The sequence below is a fragment of the Rhinolophus hipposideros genome, assembly GCF_964194185.1.
Source record: "Rhinolophus hipposideros genome assembly, chromosome: 10".
NCBI lineage: Eukaryota > Metazoa > Chordata > Mammalia > Chiroptera > Rhinolophidae > Rhinolophus > Rhinolophus hipposideros.
This window is the reverse complement of record NC_138056.1, coordinates 41,510,808-41,528,735: the sequence shown is the minus strand read 5'-3', so window position 1 is coordinate 41,528,735 and position 17,928 is coordinate 41,510,808. Positions and strand designations below refer to the sequence as shown.

At 33.6% G+C, this 17,928-nt stretch overlaps 1 protein-coding gene across 8 annotated transcripts in view; it reads right to left on the bottom strand.

Annotated features, from left to right (window-relative positions):
- SBF2 (SET binding factor 2) overlaps nt 1-17,928 on the bottom strand; it is a 396,450-nt gene that overhangs the window by 189,207 nt on the left and 189,315 nt on the right. For 7 of the 8 annotated variants that reach the window (XM_081063396.1, XM_081063389.1, XM_081063390.1 and 4 more), the window contains 3 exons: nt 10,284-10,406; nt 8,902-9,012; nt 7,006-7,111 (listed from right to left, as the gene is read on the bottom strand). In XM_081063396.1, coding sequence (XP_080919522.1) covers nt 7,006-7,111; nt 8,902-9,012; nt 10,284-10,406 — 340 coding nt within the window. Of the gene's footprint in view, nt 1-7,005; nt 7,112-7,644; nt 7,659-8,901; nt 9,013-10,283; nt 10,407-17,928 lie in introns of those variants that run through there. The other variant, XM_081063392.1, reaches the window with a different exon arrangement.

The following is a 17,928-nucleotide window of genomic DNA, read 5'->3' as shown; positions in this document are numbered from 1 at the left end:
GAAAGGTATCCTGTGTTCATGGGTCAGAAGAACTAATATTGTTAAAATGTCCATATTACTCAAAAGCATCTACGGATTCAATGCACTCTCTTTCAAAATTATAATGATATTTTTCACAGAAATAGAAAAAAAAAATCCTGAAATTCATATGGAACCGTAAAAGACCCCAATAGCCAAAGCAATCCTGAAAAAAGAAGAGCAAAGCTGGAGGCATTACAATTCCTGATTTCAAACTACATTTCCAAGCTATAGTAATCAAAAGTATAGTACTGGCATAAGAACATACACATAGAACAATGGAAGAGAATTAAGAATGTAGAAATAAACTCACACATATATGGTCAACAAACACTTGACAAAGGAACCAAGACTACTCAATGGGGAAAGGAGAGTCTCTTCACTACATGGTGTTGGGAAAATTGAATATTCACATGCAAAAGAATGAAATTGGACAACATCTCACATCAGTCAGAAAAATAACTTGAAATGAATCAGATACGTAAATGTAAGAACTCAAACTATAAACTTACCACATTTCCCCGAAAATAAGACCTAGCCGGACAATCCGCTCTAAAGTGTCTTTTGGAGCAAAAATTAATATGAGACCCGGTATTATATTATGTTATACCCAGTATTATAATATAGTATAGTTATATTATGTTATGTTATGTTATGTTATATTATACCCGGTCTTATAGTAAAACAATACCGGGTCTCATATTAATTTTTGCTCCAAAAGACGCATTAGAGCTGATTGTCTGGCTAGGTCTTATTTTCGGGGAAACAGAGTATTAGAAGAAAACAGAGAAAAAACTCCTTGACATTGGTCTTCACAATGATTTTTTTAGATGTGACATCAAAAGTGCAAGCAGCAAAAGCAAAAATAAATAAATGGGACTACATCAAATTAAAAAGTTTCTGTACAACAAAAGAAACAATTAGTAAAATAAAAAGACAACCTATAAAAGAAAATATATGTAAACTATTTATCTGATAAGGCATTAATATCCAAAATATGTAAGGAACTCATACAACTTAATAGCAAAAAACCAAACAATCATTAAAAATTGGGAAAAGGATTTGAACAGACATTTTTAGAAAGAAGACATACAAATGCCAACAGGTACACGAAAAGATGCTCAACATCACTAAGTATCAAGGAAATGCAAATCAAAACCACAGTGAGATATCATCTTACACCTGTTAGAATATTATCAAAAAGACAAGAGATAACAAGTGTTGGCAAGGCAGTGGAAAAAAGGGAACCGTGCTCACATTTGGTAGAAATGTAAATTGGTGAAGCCATTATGAAAAACAGTAGGTCATTCCTCAAAAATTTAAAAACAGAACTACCATATAATCCATCAATCTCATGTCTGGGTATACATTTAAAAGGAAACGGAATCACTAACTCAAAAAGGCATCTACACTCCTGTGTTCATTACATCATTATGCACAACAGCCAAGACATGGAAATAACCGAAGTGTCTAGCAGTGGATGAATGCATAAAGAAAATATGGTGTACATAATTCAATGAAATATTACTCAAACATAAGAGGGAATCTTGCCTTTTGTGACAACATGGAGAAAACTTGAAGGCATTATGCTAAGTAAAACAAGTCGGACTAACACAAATATCTTATGCTCTCATTTATATGTGGAATCTAAAAGAGGTGAATTCATAGAAATAAGAGAGTAGAATGGTTGTTGCCAGGTGCCAAAGGGTAGGGGAAATGGGGAGATGTTGGTCAAACGGAATAAATTCCAGGTATAAGATGAATAAATTCTGGGGATCTAAGGTACAGCATGGTGACTGTAATAATACTGTATTACATATACACTTGAAAGCGTTGAGAGAGTAGATATAAAATGCTATTAGCACACATACACAAATAATAATTATGTCAGGGGATGGAGGTTTAACTAACCTTACTGTGGTAATCATTTCACAATATATAAGTGCATCAAGTCATCACATGGTGAACTTTAAACTTACATATGTTTACGTCAATAATATTGTTTATCAATAAAGCTGGACAAAATATAAACACAGATGACACAAGACTAATTAACTATGAAAACTGAGCGATGATAGCTGAAGATCCAAGATCATTTTAGTCTGTGACTTTAAAAATGTCTAATAAATAGTACACCGTAAAAACTGGAGACTAAGTATTCTAAAACTAGTGAGTCTGTAGTTAAAATCCAAATTATAGGTGAGTGGGTATGACAAACATGTCATGAGAATTTCACAAAATTATTTGGGTCAACACCTCAGGAACACCTGAATTAAAAAGTTATGGGTTAGGACCGGCCTGGTGGCTCAGGTGGTTAGAGCTCCATGCTCCTAACTCCAAAGGCTGCCGGTTCGATTCCCACATGGGCCAGTGGGCTCTCAATAACTAAGATTGAACACAGCACCTTGAGCTGAACTGCCACTGAGCTCCCGGATGGCTTTGTAAGTTGAAGTGCGTCCTCTCAACCACAAAGGTTGCAGGTTCGACTCCCACAAGGGATGGTGGGCTGTGTCCCCTGCAACTAACAATGGCGACTGGACCTGGAGCTGAGCTGCGCCCTCCACAACTAAAAAACCGAAAGGACAACAACTTGAAGCTGAACAGCACCCTCCAGAACTAAGATTGAAAGGACAACAACTTGACTTGGGAAAAAAAGTCCTGGAAATACACACTGTTCCCCAATAAAGTCCCGTTCCCCTTCCCCAATAAAATCTTTCAAAAAACAAATTAAAAAAAAAAAAGCTATGGATTAGATTTGAAAATCAGAGAGGCTATAAAAACCAGTTCCTGTGAATACAATCTTATTAACATTTAAAAAAAGCCCTCCAGTTTTCCACACTTAAAACATAAATCACATAAGCTGCAACAAGGAACAAACAAAATAGATGGGAAGTAAGAAATTAGGGTAATTAACAGGAAAGTATGAGGAATGAGGGAGGTAATGGCAGAAGCACACATAATTATTTCAGGCAAACACAGAGAACTCTCAAACTACGGAAAACAAATTTATTATCTTAATCCTTGCAGAGAAGAACCAAGAAAATTTTATCATTACATTTAGACCTTTCACAGGAAGAGTAGTCAAGGCTACAAAAGAATCTTATACTCTTATCTGCTTCCTGTCTGTGCTGTGTAAAATCCACCACTACCACCCGACCCCCAACCCAGGTAGTGAACTCCGATAATAGTCTAATGTTGGCTTTCCACAACACTGCAACCAAAATGACTGGTGATAACAGCACGCCTTTAGACAGAATTATCAGTACCACATGCTCTAGAAACTACAACTCTGCATACAGTGCTGTTTTAGAGGCATCTTTCTTTCTTCTTTCTTATCTTTTCTTTATTCTGTCCCTGAAAAAGTAAATTTTGAATATGTAAGCAAAAGATAATTCAGCTCAAAATACTAGAGAGTGAAATAATGAAATCTGATCTTCAAGTGACTAATCATCATGTGTTTTAGCATACTTCATCCATTCACAAAGTATCTCCTAATGACATATAACTGCCATTCACTTCATGACTAGTGCATTCATTCATTTATTTAACAAACACCAATGACTTCTGTGCTCAAAGCACAAAGACAGATATACAGGACAAAAAGAACAATAAGTTCTAACTATTCTTTTATTCTCTTATTATAATGGCAGTTCTTGAAATTCACAGTCTACTAAGGGAAAATTCCATATTACGAATAGGGAAAAAGCATAGCTCATAATTTCCATATGATCCCTGGAGAGATCTGACAATCAATATATCAGCCCTGTGATACTTAACTCTACACGTTTTGTTATCTGAAATGGATAAAATCTCTAATTTGTTCAAACATTGTACTTTAAAAAAAAAGACGTATATGTGTGTGTGTGTGTGTGTGAGAGAGAGAGAGAGAGAGAGAGAGAGAGAGACAGAGAGACAGAGAGACAGACAGACAGAGGGGACAGATAGTTTGACAAGTTTTGAAAAAATATTTTTATTGCAAGATAAACACATACAGAAAACTATACAAATCAAATATAAGGTTTAGTAAATTATAAACACTACCTAGGTCAAGAAGGAGAGGTTTGTTGGCAACCCTAAGAGCCCCAATCACAATCACCTTTCTGCCATACGTAAACAATATCCAGACTTTATTCTATTAACTGTTCCTCTGATTTTTTCTATAGATAGTTTCATCACCCAAAAGTGCATCCCTGGACACAATAGTCCAAACTCACTCTATTAAAAATGGGATGTGTTTTGAATCTCTTTTAATCTAAAGGTTTCTCCTCCATTCATTTCCTTTCCTTATAATTTATTTGTTCAAGAACCTGGGACATGTTACCAACAGTTTTTGAGAGCGCGGATTTTGACAAGTGTAGTCTCTCACTGCAGTTCAATATGTTCCCCTATCTTCTGTATTTCTTGTGATCAGACTCAGATTTAATCCCTCTGGCAAAACTATAGGTAATGTTTGGCAAGGCTTAGCACATAATATCTTCTTGTTTTTCTTCTTATGGAAACAGTTATTGATGCTTCGATCTTGATTCACTGAATTTTGTAAAATTATGTTCTATTTCTATAACTTCTTTTTCATTTATTGATAAAATGCTTTTAAAAAGAGACAATTCCCTTCACCTACTATTGGGTTACCCAGTACTGTAGTTCATATAAACAATGCAGAATAAACGCTGGATTCATTTCCTTTATTGGTAAATTTTTCAAGGTAAAAAATTGGTTCCCTGTCGTATTATGAGGTAATCATATTTTAATATTATTATGAATTCCTGGGTTTAAAAATATTTGCTGAGTTTCAAACAACTGCAATTATCATTTTTGAAACTCAAACTGTACCATCTTAAATCAGTTGCAAGCCTCTTCAAGATGGCTTCTGAGTTCTTCTCACAAGGCCCTAGTGGTTTTTTCATTATTGAGATAAAATTCACATACCGTAACATTCACCCTTTAAAAGTGTACAATTCAGTGGTTTTACATAGTCACAGATTGTAAAACCATCACCAGTGTTTAACTCCAAAACAATTTCATGACCTGAAGAGAAATCCCATACTCATTAGCAGTCAATTTCCATTGCCTCATCCCCCCTAGCTCATGGCAAGCACTAATCTACTTTCTGTTTTTATGGATTTGCCTACTCCAGACATTTCAGATAAGTAGAATCATACAATATGTGTCCTTTTGTGTCTGGCTTCTTTCACTTAGCATTTGTTTTCAAGATTGATCCATGTTGTAGCATGTGTCAACACTTCATTCCTTTTTATAGCTGAGTAATACTCCATTGTGTGGATATGCCACTATTTGTTTATCTAGTTATAAGTTGACGGACATTTGGGTTGTTTCTATTTTTTGGCTATTATGAATAATAATGTTATGAACATTTATGTACAAGTTTTTATGTGAACATGTTTTCAATTCACTTTTAAAATTTGATATATTTTGACACACATATATACCTGTAAAACCATCACAATTAAGATAATGAACACAAACATCCCAAAGTTTCCTCGTGTTCCTTTGTAATCTCTCTCTTCCCACCCCCAAGGCAACCATTGCTCTGTTTCTGTCGCCATAGATTATAGAGTATATTTTCTAGAACTTTCTAGAAGCCAAATCATACAGGCGAGGGGAGGTTCATCAGGTTTTTTCATTCAGCATAATTATTTCCAGATTAATACATGCTATAGCATATCAATAATTTATTACTTTATATTGCTTTGTAGTATTCTATTGTATGAATATATCAGATTATTTATCCCTTACTATCACTATTATTCATTACCACTAATGGGCAATGAATTTGTTCCCAGTTTTTTACTATGATAAAGATAAGGATATGAATATTTATGTACAAATATTTCTATAGACAGTGCTATCATTTTCCTTAGGATTTTGCCTAGGAGTGAAATAGCTGGATTATTTAGTTTACTTAATTTTTTTGAAAAAGTCGAACTGTGTTCCAAGATGGCTGTCCCATTCCCATTCTCCGTGGCAGTGAATGAAAAGTCTCAATTCCTCCACATTTTTGCAATATTCAGGCAGCACTCTGGAAATCTGGAAGGCTAAAAGCTCCTCATTCTCCTTCCTGAGGGATAAGCTTCAAGCTGTGCACCTTCTCCCAATTATTCAAAGTGGTGATGGTTAGAACAAACCACCTTTCTATCCCCTTTGTTCTTAGTGGTCCTTAGGCATCCAAACTATGTGTTCAGGTTTTACCAAGGAAGATTCCTTTATAAAGCTCTCATGCTTTGAATTGGAGCCATAAAGGACCAAACCTAGGAGTAGGTAAATCATGAGTTGACAGGCCCCCTGAAAAACTGAAGTACAGCTTAAAATCATTTCAGTTCCTTGAAATGGATTAAGGTTATTCTTGATGCTACTATCTCTAGCCATATAAAAGAAATAAAAGTAAATCCCCTCTGGAACAAGATAACTGCATTCTAGGCCTCCAAAATATCTATACATTTATATACATATCCCCAGCACTCAGTCAAAAATAAACAGGAATCCCTGGTACCCTCACTTTTAAGTTGTATCATTCCTTAAATGAAGTACCAGCTGTCAAATGTATAGAGGGCACTTTCTAGTGTCCTTCCCCCATTTTTTCATCCTAGCCATTACTAGAAGATTGGAGATAAAGTCCTGATACAGATGGTGGGATGAGATGAACGGGATTTTTAGTTCCATCTAACAAAGTTTCTACAAAAGTAATTCATCTATAGAAAAGCAAAATATACTATCTATTTATATTTTAAAGCATAAAGAAAATACGTCTACTTTGGAAATATCTAACTCCGGAGCAAAAGGGGCCTGGGTTAAAGATTTAAAAAAACAAAAAAATGAGTACTAGTTAAGATTAGGACCTATGTGATTATATATTTTATATATCAGGTATTTAATGGTTCACTTTTTATTTTCTTCATTCATATCAAAAATAAATCTTTTTTTTTGGTATGCTTCCATAAGAGGACATTGAAAATGGGAGAACAGACGTACCGAGCTGCTGGAACAGGAGAGCCACACTAGTGCCTGTAACAGGAAGACTGTCATGCAAGGGAGTCTGAATCAGCTGTCTATCTCCCGCACCCAAGGAAAACAGCTTCTGCAGAATGGAGAAACACACATAAACACATTAATGATTTCTTTTCAGACATTTTCTTAATAAAAAAAAATCCCTTTGAAAGTTCAGATTTAGAGCAGGTGATGATATTAGGATCATATTAAGATCAAATTAACAGATGCAAAGGGCAGATACTAATGTATCTGCAGATACTAATGTAGCCCGAAACATACAAGTTAATTTCCGCCCAACTAAATATAGTAAAAGAAAATTCAGTAGTTGAAAGTTGAAATTTTAGTAACGATGAAATACAAAAATCACTGACAATCACACATAGCTAAAAAATAATAAAATATTAAAGTCAACATTTATATGCTAATTATATCAATAAAACTGGGAAAAATGAATGTAATATGAACCACATAAATAATTAAAAAATTTCTAGCTGCCACAATAAAAGTTTTTAAAAATTAAAAATAAGTAAAACAAAATCAAGTTAACAAAAACACCATCATAATAAAGGCCCATAAACAAGTTCACTGTTTTAAAGTTAAGGTTCAATTGTGACCACTCACATTTCAAATTCTGCCCTTGGAGCAGAAGTAGAAGAATGAGGGAGGAGAGAGCAGAAAGGAAAAAAAGAAATAAAAACGTAAGAGTAACAAAAGACACCTGCATAGACAGAAGACAATTAAAAAGGCAAAGCTGAGGACAAAGGATGCCAATTAAATTGTAAATAACTTCTTTGTCAGACTGAGGATAAATGATGTAATTTTTAGGGACTATCCTCTTCCGCAGTATTACATAGGAATAAGCAAAATAAATGATCAACTAATCAATTTTAGGGCTTAAGGAAGAGTCTTTTTTTTTTTTTTAAGTATGGTGCCTAAGAAACATTGTCATAGAGTTGAGGTTCTTATTTTCCTACTTCAGAGACAAATATGAAAATCTCAAGACATACAAAAGATGAAAAACAAAGGATCTCTTTGAGAAAGTTTTACTTCAGTAAAAGAGCGTAATGTCCTCATTTGAGGCTCAATTTATGACAAAACCCTTGGGAAATTTTAAGGCATTGTTTACACTTTCCAAAGATCTGTGATTCTGGACCATCGTCAACATTATTATTATTAAGTTGGTGCAAAAGTAATTGCGGTTTAAAAGATTTTTTTTTTTAAATTGCATAATCCGCAATTACTTTTGCACCAACCTAATACTAAAGGCAGCAAACTGAGATAAGAAAAATAAGCCCTCTTCTTTCAAAATTTAAATGTAAGCCATTCTATTAAAGAGTACACACAACACATAAAATGGTTTTAGGACCACATATAATTACTGTTATCCAGGGAAATGAATGAATAAATAAATCTACTCAGAAATAGTTACAAGGTTACAAAAAAAAAGTTTTGAGAGTTTTCTTAATGTTATCTCCTAATTTTTTTCACTCAAAACAATTTTAGTTTAAGTTAATAAAATGAGGCATAATTATATAGCGCAAGAGGGGTAGAAATAACACATTTTAAAAGTTCAACTTAAAAAAGTGGATTTCTAAGAAAATGTAAACTACAGTTCAAGTTACACAAAATATGACTTGTAATTATGCTATGTGAAAGGTGACCCTGTGTTAAAATTAACCTCATGACCTAAGAAAAGAATGGAATCTTGGGTCTCTGGGAGGCAGACCATAGGGACAATGCTTAACTAAACTAAGATCCTCTTTAAAACGAAAATATTTAAAGAATTCTTTTTCCCCCCCTTTTCTTCACAAATTAAATTAACTGGAGGAGAGGAGATGAGGAACAGGCCCTCTTCATCTCCCTTTTTATTCTATTTACCTGAGACCCTCCAGCCGCTGGGACAAGGCACGCACACAGATTTGCAATGAGGCTTTCCAAAGAGACATTCAGACTGTCCACATATACAGTGTAGATCAAACCCAGGCAAGCCTGCAAAGGAAAGATGCATGTAGTCATTTCATGGAAAAAGTAAGCACTAAAATAAATTGTTGTGACATCTGCCCCTAAGAAAATTTCTCTTTGAACCTAGTAAAGTATATTCTACAGTGTCCATGGAATACATTTTAAGCAGCAAATGTTATTAAGTTTATTAAATTTTCCTCCAGACCAGAAGCTCTAAATGAACTTTTGAGATGAGCTTATTAAAAACAGAAATCTATAATTTGTAAAAACAGGTGTTTGGGCTGAGATAACCACTCTAGCAAATTTGTAGGACTTTAAACTGTTTTTGTTTCAACTTACTTTGCAAAACACCAATTTTTAAGATAAACATTTAGTAATTTTACCTTGTTTTGTGATTCTTCTAAATAAAGATGACAAAATAGATGGAGGATATAATTAACACCTTAGAAGAAAGTAGGTGGTGAAAAGGAGACAAAATGTAATCTTTCTGAATCTCAGTCTGTTATAAAATGTTGTAACTGAAAACTTAGTATTTGTTAGGAGTCACCCCATTGTGATTGATATCCTGACACCAAGTTAATTTTTCTAGAATACATGTAATCTCAACAATATGGAAACATTTGCCAGAAATTATGTATTAATTTCCCAAATCCTTGGGAAATTTTAAGGTATAGTTTATACTTTCCAAAGAACATATGTGATTTGGGACCACGGTCAACATTACTATTGAAAGTAGTAACTGAAATAATAAAAAAATAAGCCCTCTTCTTTCAAAGCTTAAATGTATTTATTTACAACTAAATTCAAAGTTTTTCTTACATGTGAAAATGCTGAGTGTCTAAAAAACATAATATCTGGAAGTAAACTATTTTAAAGCTATGTTGGCAGTGGTACAATCAGAACTATTTGAAATCACAAATATCCACCCTATTTACTTCAATCTGGACTCCTCAAAAGAAGGTGAGTAAAAATACACCAAGTAGTTATATTACTATGCATTTTAAATTTGCTACAGGTAATCAAATAATTTCTTTAAGATACCTGATTTGAGTCAGTAAACATAGGACCTTTTTAAAACAAATACTACATCCTTAGAAATTTAAATAGTCACACGAACTTACTCAGGTATTAACTTCATCCAACACAAATACATTTCTTCTGTTCACACAAATTTTATTTTATTGGTAAATTCCTAAATCAATTTAAAGATATTTTAAATACAAAGTTGTTACCACGGTTCACTCAAAATAGATTTACACAATAATACAAATCAATAATGACAACTAAGAGTTCTTTACCCTAAAAATTTCTGGATAATCTAATCTGGATACCAACACCAGGCTTTTGGGAGCAAACACTTCTGCAGGCTGAATTAAACCAGACACTTCCACTTCACCTTCAATCTCTTCCTTCTTTGTTCCCTAGAAATAGAGGCACTGTGATCAATAGATTTTCCTTGGTTTATAACTCACAAAAGATAGACGTATCAATTTCATATAATTTACAAACTCCAAAATTACAAAATATAATTTATAATGTAATTTACAAAATAAACTAAAAGAGCATACTTTGAAAGGAATCTAAAACTCAGGCAAAGAAATTATGAAGCAGGGCATACTTATTACATTTTTGAAAAGTTCCTTCAGCTCTAGATATACACCACAACTTTGAGTATTTGGTTTCTGTGTTAGGTACCAGTAATCAAAAGTAAAGAAGACACATGCAAGTTATTTTAATAGGCAACCCAAAAACTAAAAATGACACTCATTTTTCATGTTTGTTTTCCTGTTTGTCCCAATCTTTCAAACAAAAGTGATAATCATTTAGAATTCTAAGGCTTGCATAATGCTCAATGCTCTTAGAAGCAAAGCCTAATCAGCTCCAAATTCCTTATGCCTGTAAACAACAATGTTGATTTTTTGAAGAGGGAACATTTTTACACACAAAACAAAGTTTCAGAATATGCATCATATCACTGAACTGTATACTTAAAAATGGTTAAAATGCTAAGTCTTATGTCATATATATTTTAGCACAATAAAAACATCTAGAACAAAAAAAAATCTAAGTTTCAATTATTAAATACTGGTCAATGAAATAAACTTTGAAAAATATTACTCTCGTTTATGAGTTAAACATTTCCTGTGCACCTACTGTTCCCATCATGATACTATATGATGCATTATGAAAGTTTTAAGCCAAAAAAAAGGACAAGGTAGTAAAGCATTGATTTATCTCTAGGTGATATTCTAAGATGCTAGGACATTTTCCCTAACTATAATGTCCTTTTCTTTCCTTTCCATTAATCAAGGATCTGGCTTAAAATTTATCTTCCTTCCTGAAGACTGTTCTTTACCTATTTTTCTCTTACTCTTAATTCTTAGCACAGTTTACCAACATATCTATCATGCTTGCTCATAGTTATTTCTCCTGCCAAACCTCTCCCCAAAATGCCACAAAATGCCATATCCAACTGCCTGCTTGACATCTCCACTTGGATGACTAGCAGGTATCTCAAACATGTCCACAACATAGCTCCAATCTTTCTCCCAAAATTCCATTCCTCCTGCAGTATTCCTTATCTCAGTGGAAATCCTATTCTCCCATTTGGCAAATCAAAAATCCTGATTCTCCTTTCTTTCAAATCCCATATACAAACCGTCAGTAAATCCTGATTTCTTACCATCTCCACTTCTACCATAATACTGTGAGCCACCATCATCGTTGTCTGGATTGTTTGAACAGACCCCCTCGGCCTCCTCTATTTTTCTTCAGCCCCACTATGCTTCCTTGCTGCTCTTTAAACATACTGGGCATGTTCCCAACTAAGGGTCTTAAGCACTTGTTATTCCTTTACCTGGAATACTCTTTCCACAGATATCACAATTACTAATTCCCTCATCTCCATTAGGTCTTCATTCAAGAGACTTCTGCTCTGTTAAAAGCCTTTGCTGATAGGATCTAGTACCTATCTGGCACTATACCTAGTTATTACAATATTATTGAGTATATTCCTTATGCTATACCTTACATCCCCATGACTACTATGTAACACCAATTTGTACTTCTCAATCCCTTCTCTTTTCACCCATCCTTTCCCATCTTAAAGAAGTCCCTCTAAGATTCCTTGTAATACTGGTTTGGTGGTAATGAACTCCTTCAGCTTTTTCTTGTCTGGGAAGCTCCTTATCTGTCCTCCAATTCTAAATGACAGCCTTGTTGGGTAGAGCAATCTTGGTTGTATGTCATTGCTTTTCAGGGTGATAGATGGGAAGGGAATGGGGGCAGGGTGAAAAGGGTGAAGGTATTAAGAAATACAAATTGATTAGTTAATACAGTGTGGGGAATATAATCAACAATGTTGTAGAGATCATGTAGGGGGCCAGATGGGCACTGGACTTATCAGGGGGATCACTTCATAGACTGTCCAAAGCACTATACACCTGAAGCTGAAGTAGAATAATATTGAATGTCAACTATAACTAAATATGTAGGTGTATATAGTCACGGGATGTGGAGTACAGCATAGGGAAGAAAGTTGATGGTATTGTAAAAGCTGTATAAGATGTCAGAGGGGTAGTAGCTTGGGGGTGGGTTATCACTTTATGAGGGGTTCAAATGTCTAACTATTACGTTGCTTTGTACACCCGAAACAAGAAATGAAGGAAGGAAGGAAGGAAGGAAGGAAGGAAGGAAGGAAGGAAGGAAGGAAGGAAGGAAGGAAGGAAGGAAGAAGAAAGCCTTTGCTGACATCTTACTAGGAATTGCATGGCCCTAACACTTCCTATCCCTTTTCCTTATATTATTTTTCTCCATGGCACTTCTTACCATCCAACATATTATCCACTTCACTTATCTTGTCTTTGGCGCCATTATTTCTATCTGATTTCTATCTGATTTCTTCCCTAGTAATTTCCCACTTCCTAAAACAAGAGCTGGGCACAGAGTTGATATTTAGTATTTATTTACTCAATACAAGTAGGAATGAATTTTCTTGAAATAGTTTTCTGGGTATTTTACCAAGGGAAGTCTCTTTCCCCCTACTCAAGGAAACCAAGAACTGTATTTTCTATCTCCTTTGGAGGCCGTATAGTTTCTAGTACAGTGAAATGTAACCAAGTTATTAGATGTCTATGAAATGCACATATCCAAAGGGAACTATCCATTTTCTTTTTATATGTGTGGTAAGGTCCATATACTCTTGAAAGATTTTCATTTGTTACAAACCAAAGCTAAAATTAGATTGCTTTGTTTTTGGAATCCTTAGAAATAATAAAAATGTGATGAAGATAAATTTACCAAAGATTTCCACACTTAATGAATCATATTCTTCATGGATTACTAATAAATTTGAAACGACAAAAGAATGACTGAAATTCCTGAAAGAGATAAAGCTATCCACATTTTTATGAGATTGTGATAAATGCCCTAGAGTGCCATTAGAAGTCAGCTTGAGTAGTAGATAACCATTTCAAAAAAATGAGGAGTAACCTACTTTAACCAAAACACAAAATAGAATGCACTGGTCATTTCTTAAAGCTATTCTTTAATTAAACTTTCACCAAATGGAATAGTTATTAACAGGAAAGAAAAAAGGTCCAATATAATGTAAATCAGTATTAAGTAAAAACAATTCCACTTTTATTTACATCACTTTTTATTATAGACGTTGACTTTTACTTTGTAAATGTGCTATAAATCACAAGGTGTTTTTATTTTTAATTCCAACAGCCCTCCTACAAAAATACAATGTCTTAAGAGAAAATTCCTATTCCTTTTTGCAGCGCAAAATGTACTACTATGAAAAAAAAATTTTTTTAACTCAAAAAATGTTGGTTAAAATAAAGGTTTGTTCTAGGAGACAGTAACGTAGTATTGTGATCAAATTTTTCTATAAATAATTTATCATGTTAGGGAATACTGCCTCTTCTCTACAGCTGCTCGAATATCTTTTATGTAATAATTATGTAATTATACCACCTTTACTTGGTTTGTGTTTTACAATGACAGTCACATATTGAAAATACGTGAGAAACTTAAAAATAAGCAAGAAACTAAAATATAAACTACGACTCTAATAGATATTATAATAATGCTTTGAAATTTAATTTTTCATAGTATAAAACACTGACACATCCTTTATCTCACTGGACAATACTTGCAAGCATTCTTCTAACCTAAAATTATTCCTTCATTTTAGTAGGTCTGCTTAAAGATACAAATTTACCTTTAATACTGTCTACTGAATTGTCTCACAGTGACTTGCAAGGTCCCTTGTCTCTTACACATATCATAAGCACACGCCACAGCTTGCCCATTTATAGATCTTTCCCCCTACCTATTATTACTATGAATTACATCTGCTAGTGGGATTCCCAACTTCTGTGTAGTTTACATTCTATGTAGCTCACAGTCTCTACCTTTAATAATAAATTCATCCTCACCATAATAACAATCTGCCCTAAAAATGCTATTGTCCTTTAAACACGTCCTGCGACAACAATGCTAATAATTACTAGATTATTGATTTTATGGGTAACATCGCACAGTAGATAGGCACAATCTTCAGGAAGTTTATCCCATCACTCACGTTGAAACTTCAATCTCATCTCTGTTGAACTGCTGATACTTAATTCCTGTCCCTTCTACCCTGAAAAGACCTGTTGTATTCAGAATCGTCTCTATGTTAAGTTCGTTTTCAACAATAATGTTTCACACTAAAACTCTTACTACAAAATTTCTTTATACTCAGTTTATAAAGAAGGATAAAAGGAATTATGCAAATATAACACTTTTAGTTTTACATTTCCTTTTTGAAATGTAAGTTATTTATTACAGTGTACCATTACATAGAATTGTCTCAGCTATTTAAGGACTTTAAAACTTTCCAAAATTGAAAATAAAGAAATCTAAGTAGTTACAAAATTCTGTAAAGTTCCCTCTGAAAAGTGTCTTCATTTCTTGCCAAAAAATCTGGTAATCATGTTGACATGTCCACATGATAAAACCTAGTTTATCCTTGCATTGGTCTGGAAAATAATTTTACGAGAAATACACATTTTAGGATAACAAGCTTTCAGACAAATCAGGCCACTGGTCTTCAGTTCAGAATCGAATTTTCCTCTAACAAACATAACAAAAACCTTGATATTCTCCCTTTCAATATCTCCTGGGCTCTACAGTATTTCGAAGGTAAGACAAAATCATTTGTAGGGCTACTATAATATATATTCACCCAGAAATCTTCCTATTTTTAAGTGGCACAAAGTCCATAATTTTTTTTAAAACATACTCATAAGGCAGCATTTTCCGAAGTATTTTTTACTGGAAGCAAAAAGATATTACTTAGCCAAAGGGTCTACTAATCAAAAATTTCGAAAACAGTAAGTTAAGCCAAGTTGAAAAGGTTTCATTACTGCAGAATTTCTCAGACTTTGATATGCAGATTTTATTTGTACAATGCCAAGCAAAGGAGATAAAATATGAAAATATTCCTCAAACTCATTGGACCAATGAACTATCTTTATTACAGAACATCTAGAGGACCATTTAATGGTCTCTGGAACACATGTGGGGAAATGTTGTCATAAGCTATTTTAGGATATAAAATGTGTGAAACAAGTATGTATAGGTTCATATGTTCTATATCTTTAGAATGGTGGGTAAGTATAATGCTTATCACAAAAATAGATTGTTCTAGTTAATCTCAGTTTCATTAATTCTCATATTTCATAAAATAACGTAAGATTTGAAAAGATTAGAAAATGAATAAGGCTGCTGGGACCTATGGTGCTACACGGCTGCCATAAGAAAATATTCAGTATGCCTGTGGTCCCTTCTCAGCAGACGAGTTAGAAACTTCTACTCTTGACCAGTGGTTCTGAAACTTTCATGTGCATCAAAATCGTGATGCAGGGCTTGTTAAAATAAAGTTCTGGGTCTCACCCATACAGTATCTGATTTAGTAGGTCTGAGGTGGGGTCTGAGAATTTACATTTCTGACAAGTTCCCTGGTGATACTGATACAGTTGGTCCAAGGACCACACTTTAATAATCACGGCTCTAAAGTGGAAATGTAACGGCTGTGTGCGATGTCAGAGGGGTAGTAGATGGGGGGAGGGTGGTTATCACTGTGTGAGGGATATAATTGATAAATGTCTATTACATTGTTTTGTATACCTGAAACTAATAAAAAATAAAAATTAAAAAAGAGAATCACTGCTCTGGACTAATATGACAATATAAAACAAAATAATAACAGCTAACAAATATTATATTCTATATGCCAGACACTGTACTAGGCATCATATCAGTGTTAATAATTCATTTATTCAATTAAAGTATTAAATACTATTTACCAGTAAAGGAAACCAGGACTCCTTGGAGAAATGACTTTCTTTTTTTATCTGGCTCAGAAAAATATACAAAATGAGCCTGTTCATCTTATTGTATCAAAAAGTAAAGAATCAAAATGAATAAAAATTGTAGTGGATTGAAATTCATCAAATACACAAAAATCCATACGTTCATAATGATAATTTTTTTTAATTTAAATTTATTTATTGGGGTGACAATTGTTAATGAAATTACATAATTTCAGGTGTACAATTCTGTATTACATCAACTATAAATCCCATTGTGTGTTCACCACCCAGAGTCAGTTCTCCTTCCATCACCATATATTTGATCCCCCTTACCCTCATCTCCCTCCCCCCACCCCCCTTACCCTCTGCATAATGATAATTTTTTAATTGGTCACTACTGAAGATTGCGAGGGTACCAACTATTCTGAAAAATTTTAGAAAGGGGAAATAAATTTACTATCTTTTCTATCAAATTGTAATTGATGAAAGTTCCATTTTATAAATTTTAATTAATAAATGCAAAAGGAACAACAGAACTAGGAAATTATATTTTTTTCAATTTCTATTGAAATAATGTATTTAGGCAACGATCACCAATAGATGCTGAAACCATTAAGTAAAAGGCTAACATACCCCAAGCCCACAAATCAATTTTAACATTACCGAAAGTAAAACAACCAGATATTAAGTTCCTCTTGATGTGATACCACAGGAAATACAGTACAATCTTTGAAGGAATCTTGCTTTAAAAAGTTAAATGTAAATCTAATCAAGCCTCTATATCTAATTATCACTTTATGGAAACTATGGGGAATAGAGGTACAAGTTAAATAATAATATGGGGAAATAACCAGTCAAATCCAGAATGTAGGGCATTCCATTGGACAATTGACCCAGTTTTCCCACCACCCCCAAAAAAGGGGCTGTTACAGAAGAAATTTAAGAAATAGCAACCAAATAAAATGTGTAGATGGTGTTTAAACTCTGATTTGAATAGAAATGTCTCAAGACATTTCTGAGACAATTCTTTAAAATTTGAAAACATGTAAGTTGCTTACTAAATGATATTAAGGAATTATTCAAAATTATAATTAATTTGCTAAGTATTATAATGGCAATTGGTAATGTAAAAAACAAAAAAGTCCTTATCAGTTAGAGATGTACACAAAAATATTTACAGGTGAAATATGTTTGGGGTTTGCTTTAAAATGCCTTCCCCTACACTGCAAACTGGTGTGGCCTAAATGGAAAACAGTATGGAAATTCCTCAAAAAACTAAAAATAGAAATACCTTATAATCCAGCAATTCTACTTCTGGGGGTATTTATGAAACAAAACAAAACAAAACAAAAAACATTAATTCGAAAAGATATATGCACCTCTATGTTCATTACAGCATTATTTACAATAACCAAGATGTGGAAGCAACCTAGGTGCCCACTGCTATATGAGTGCATAAAGAAGATGTGGTATATACTCTACGTGCAATGGAATATTACGCAGCAATAAAAAAAAAATGAAATCTTGCCATTTGTGACAACATGGATGGCTCTAGAGGGTGAAATAAGTCAGGTAGAGA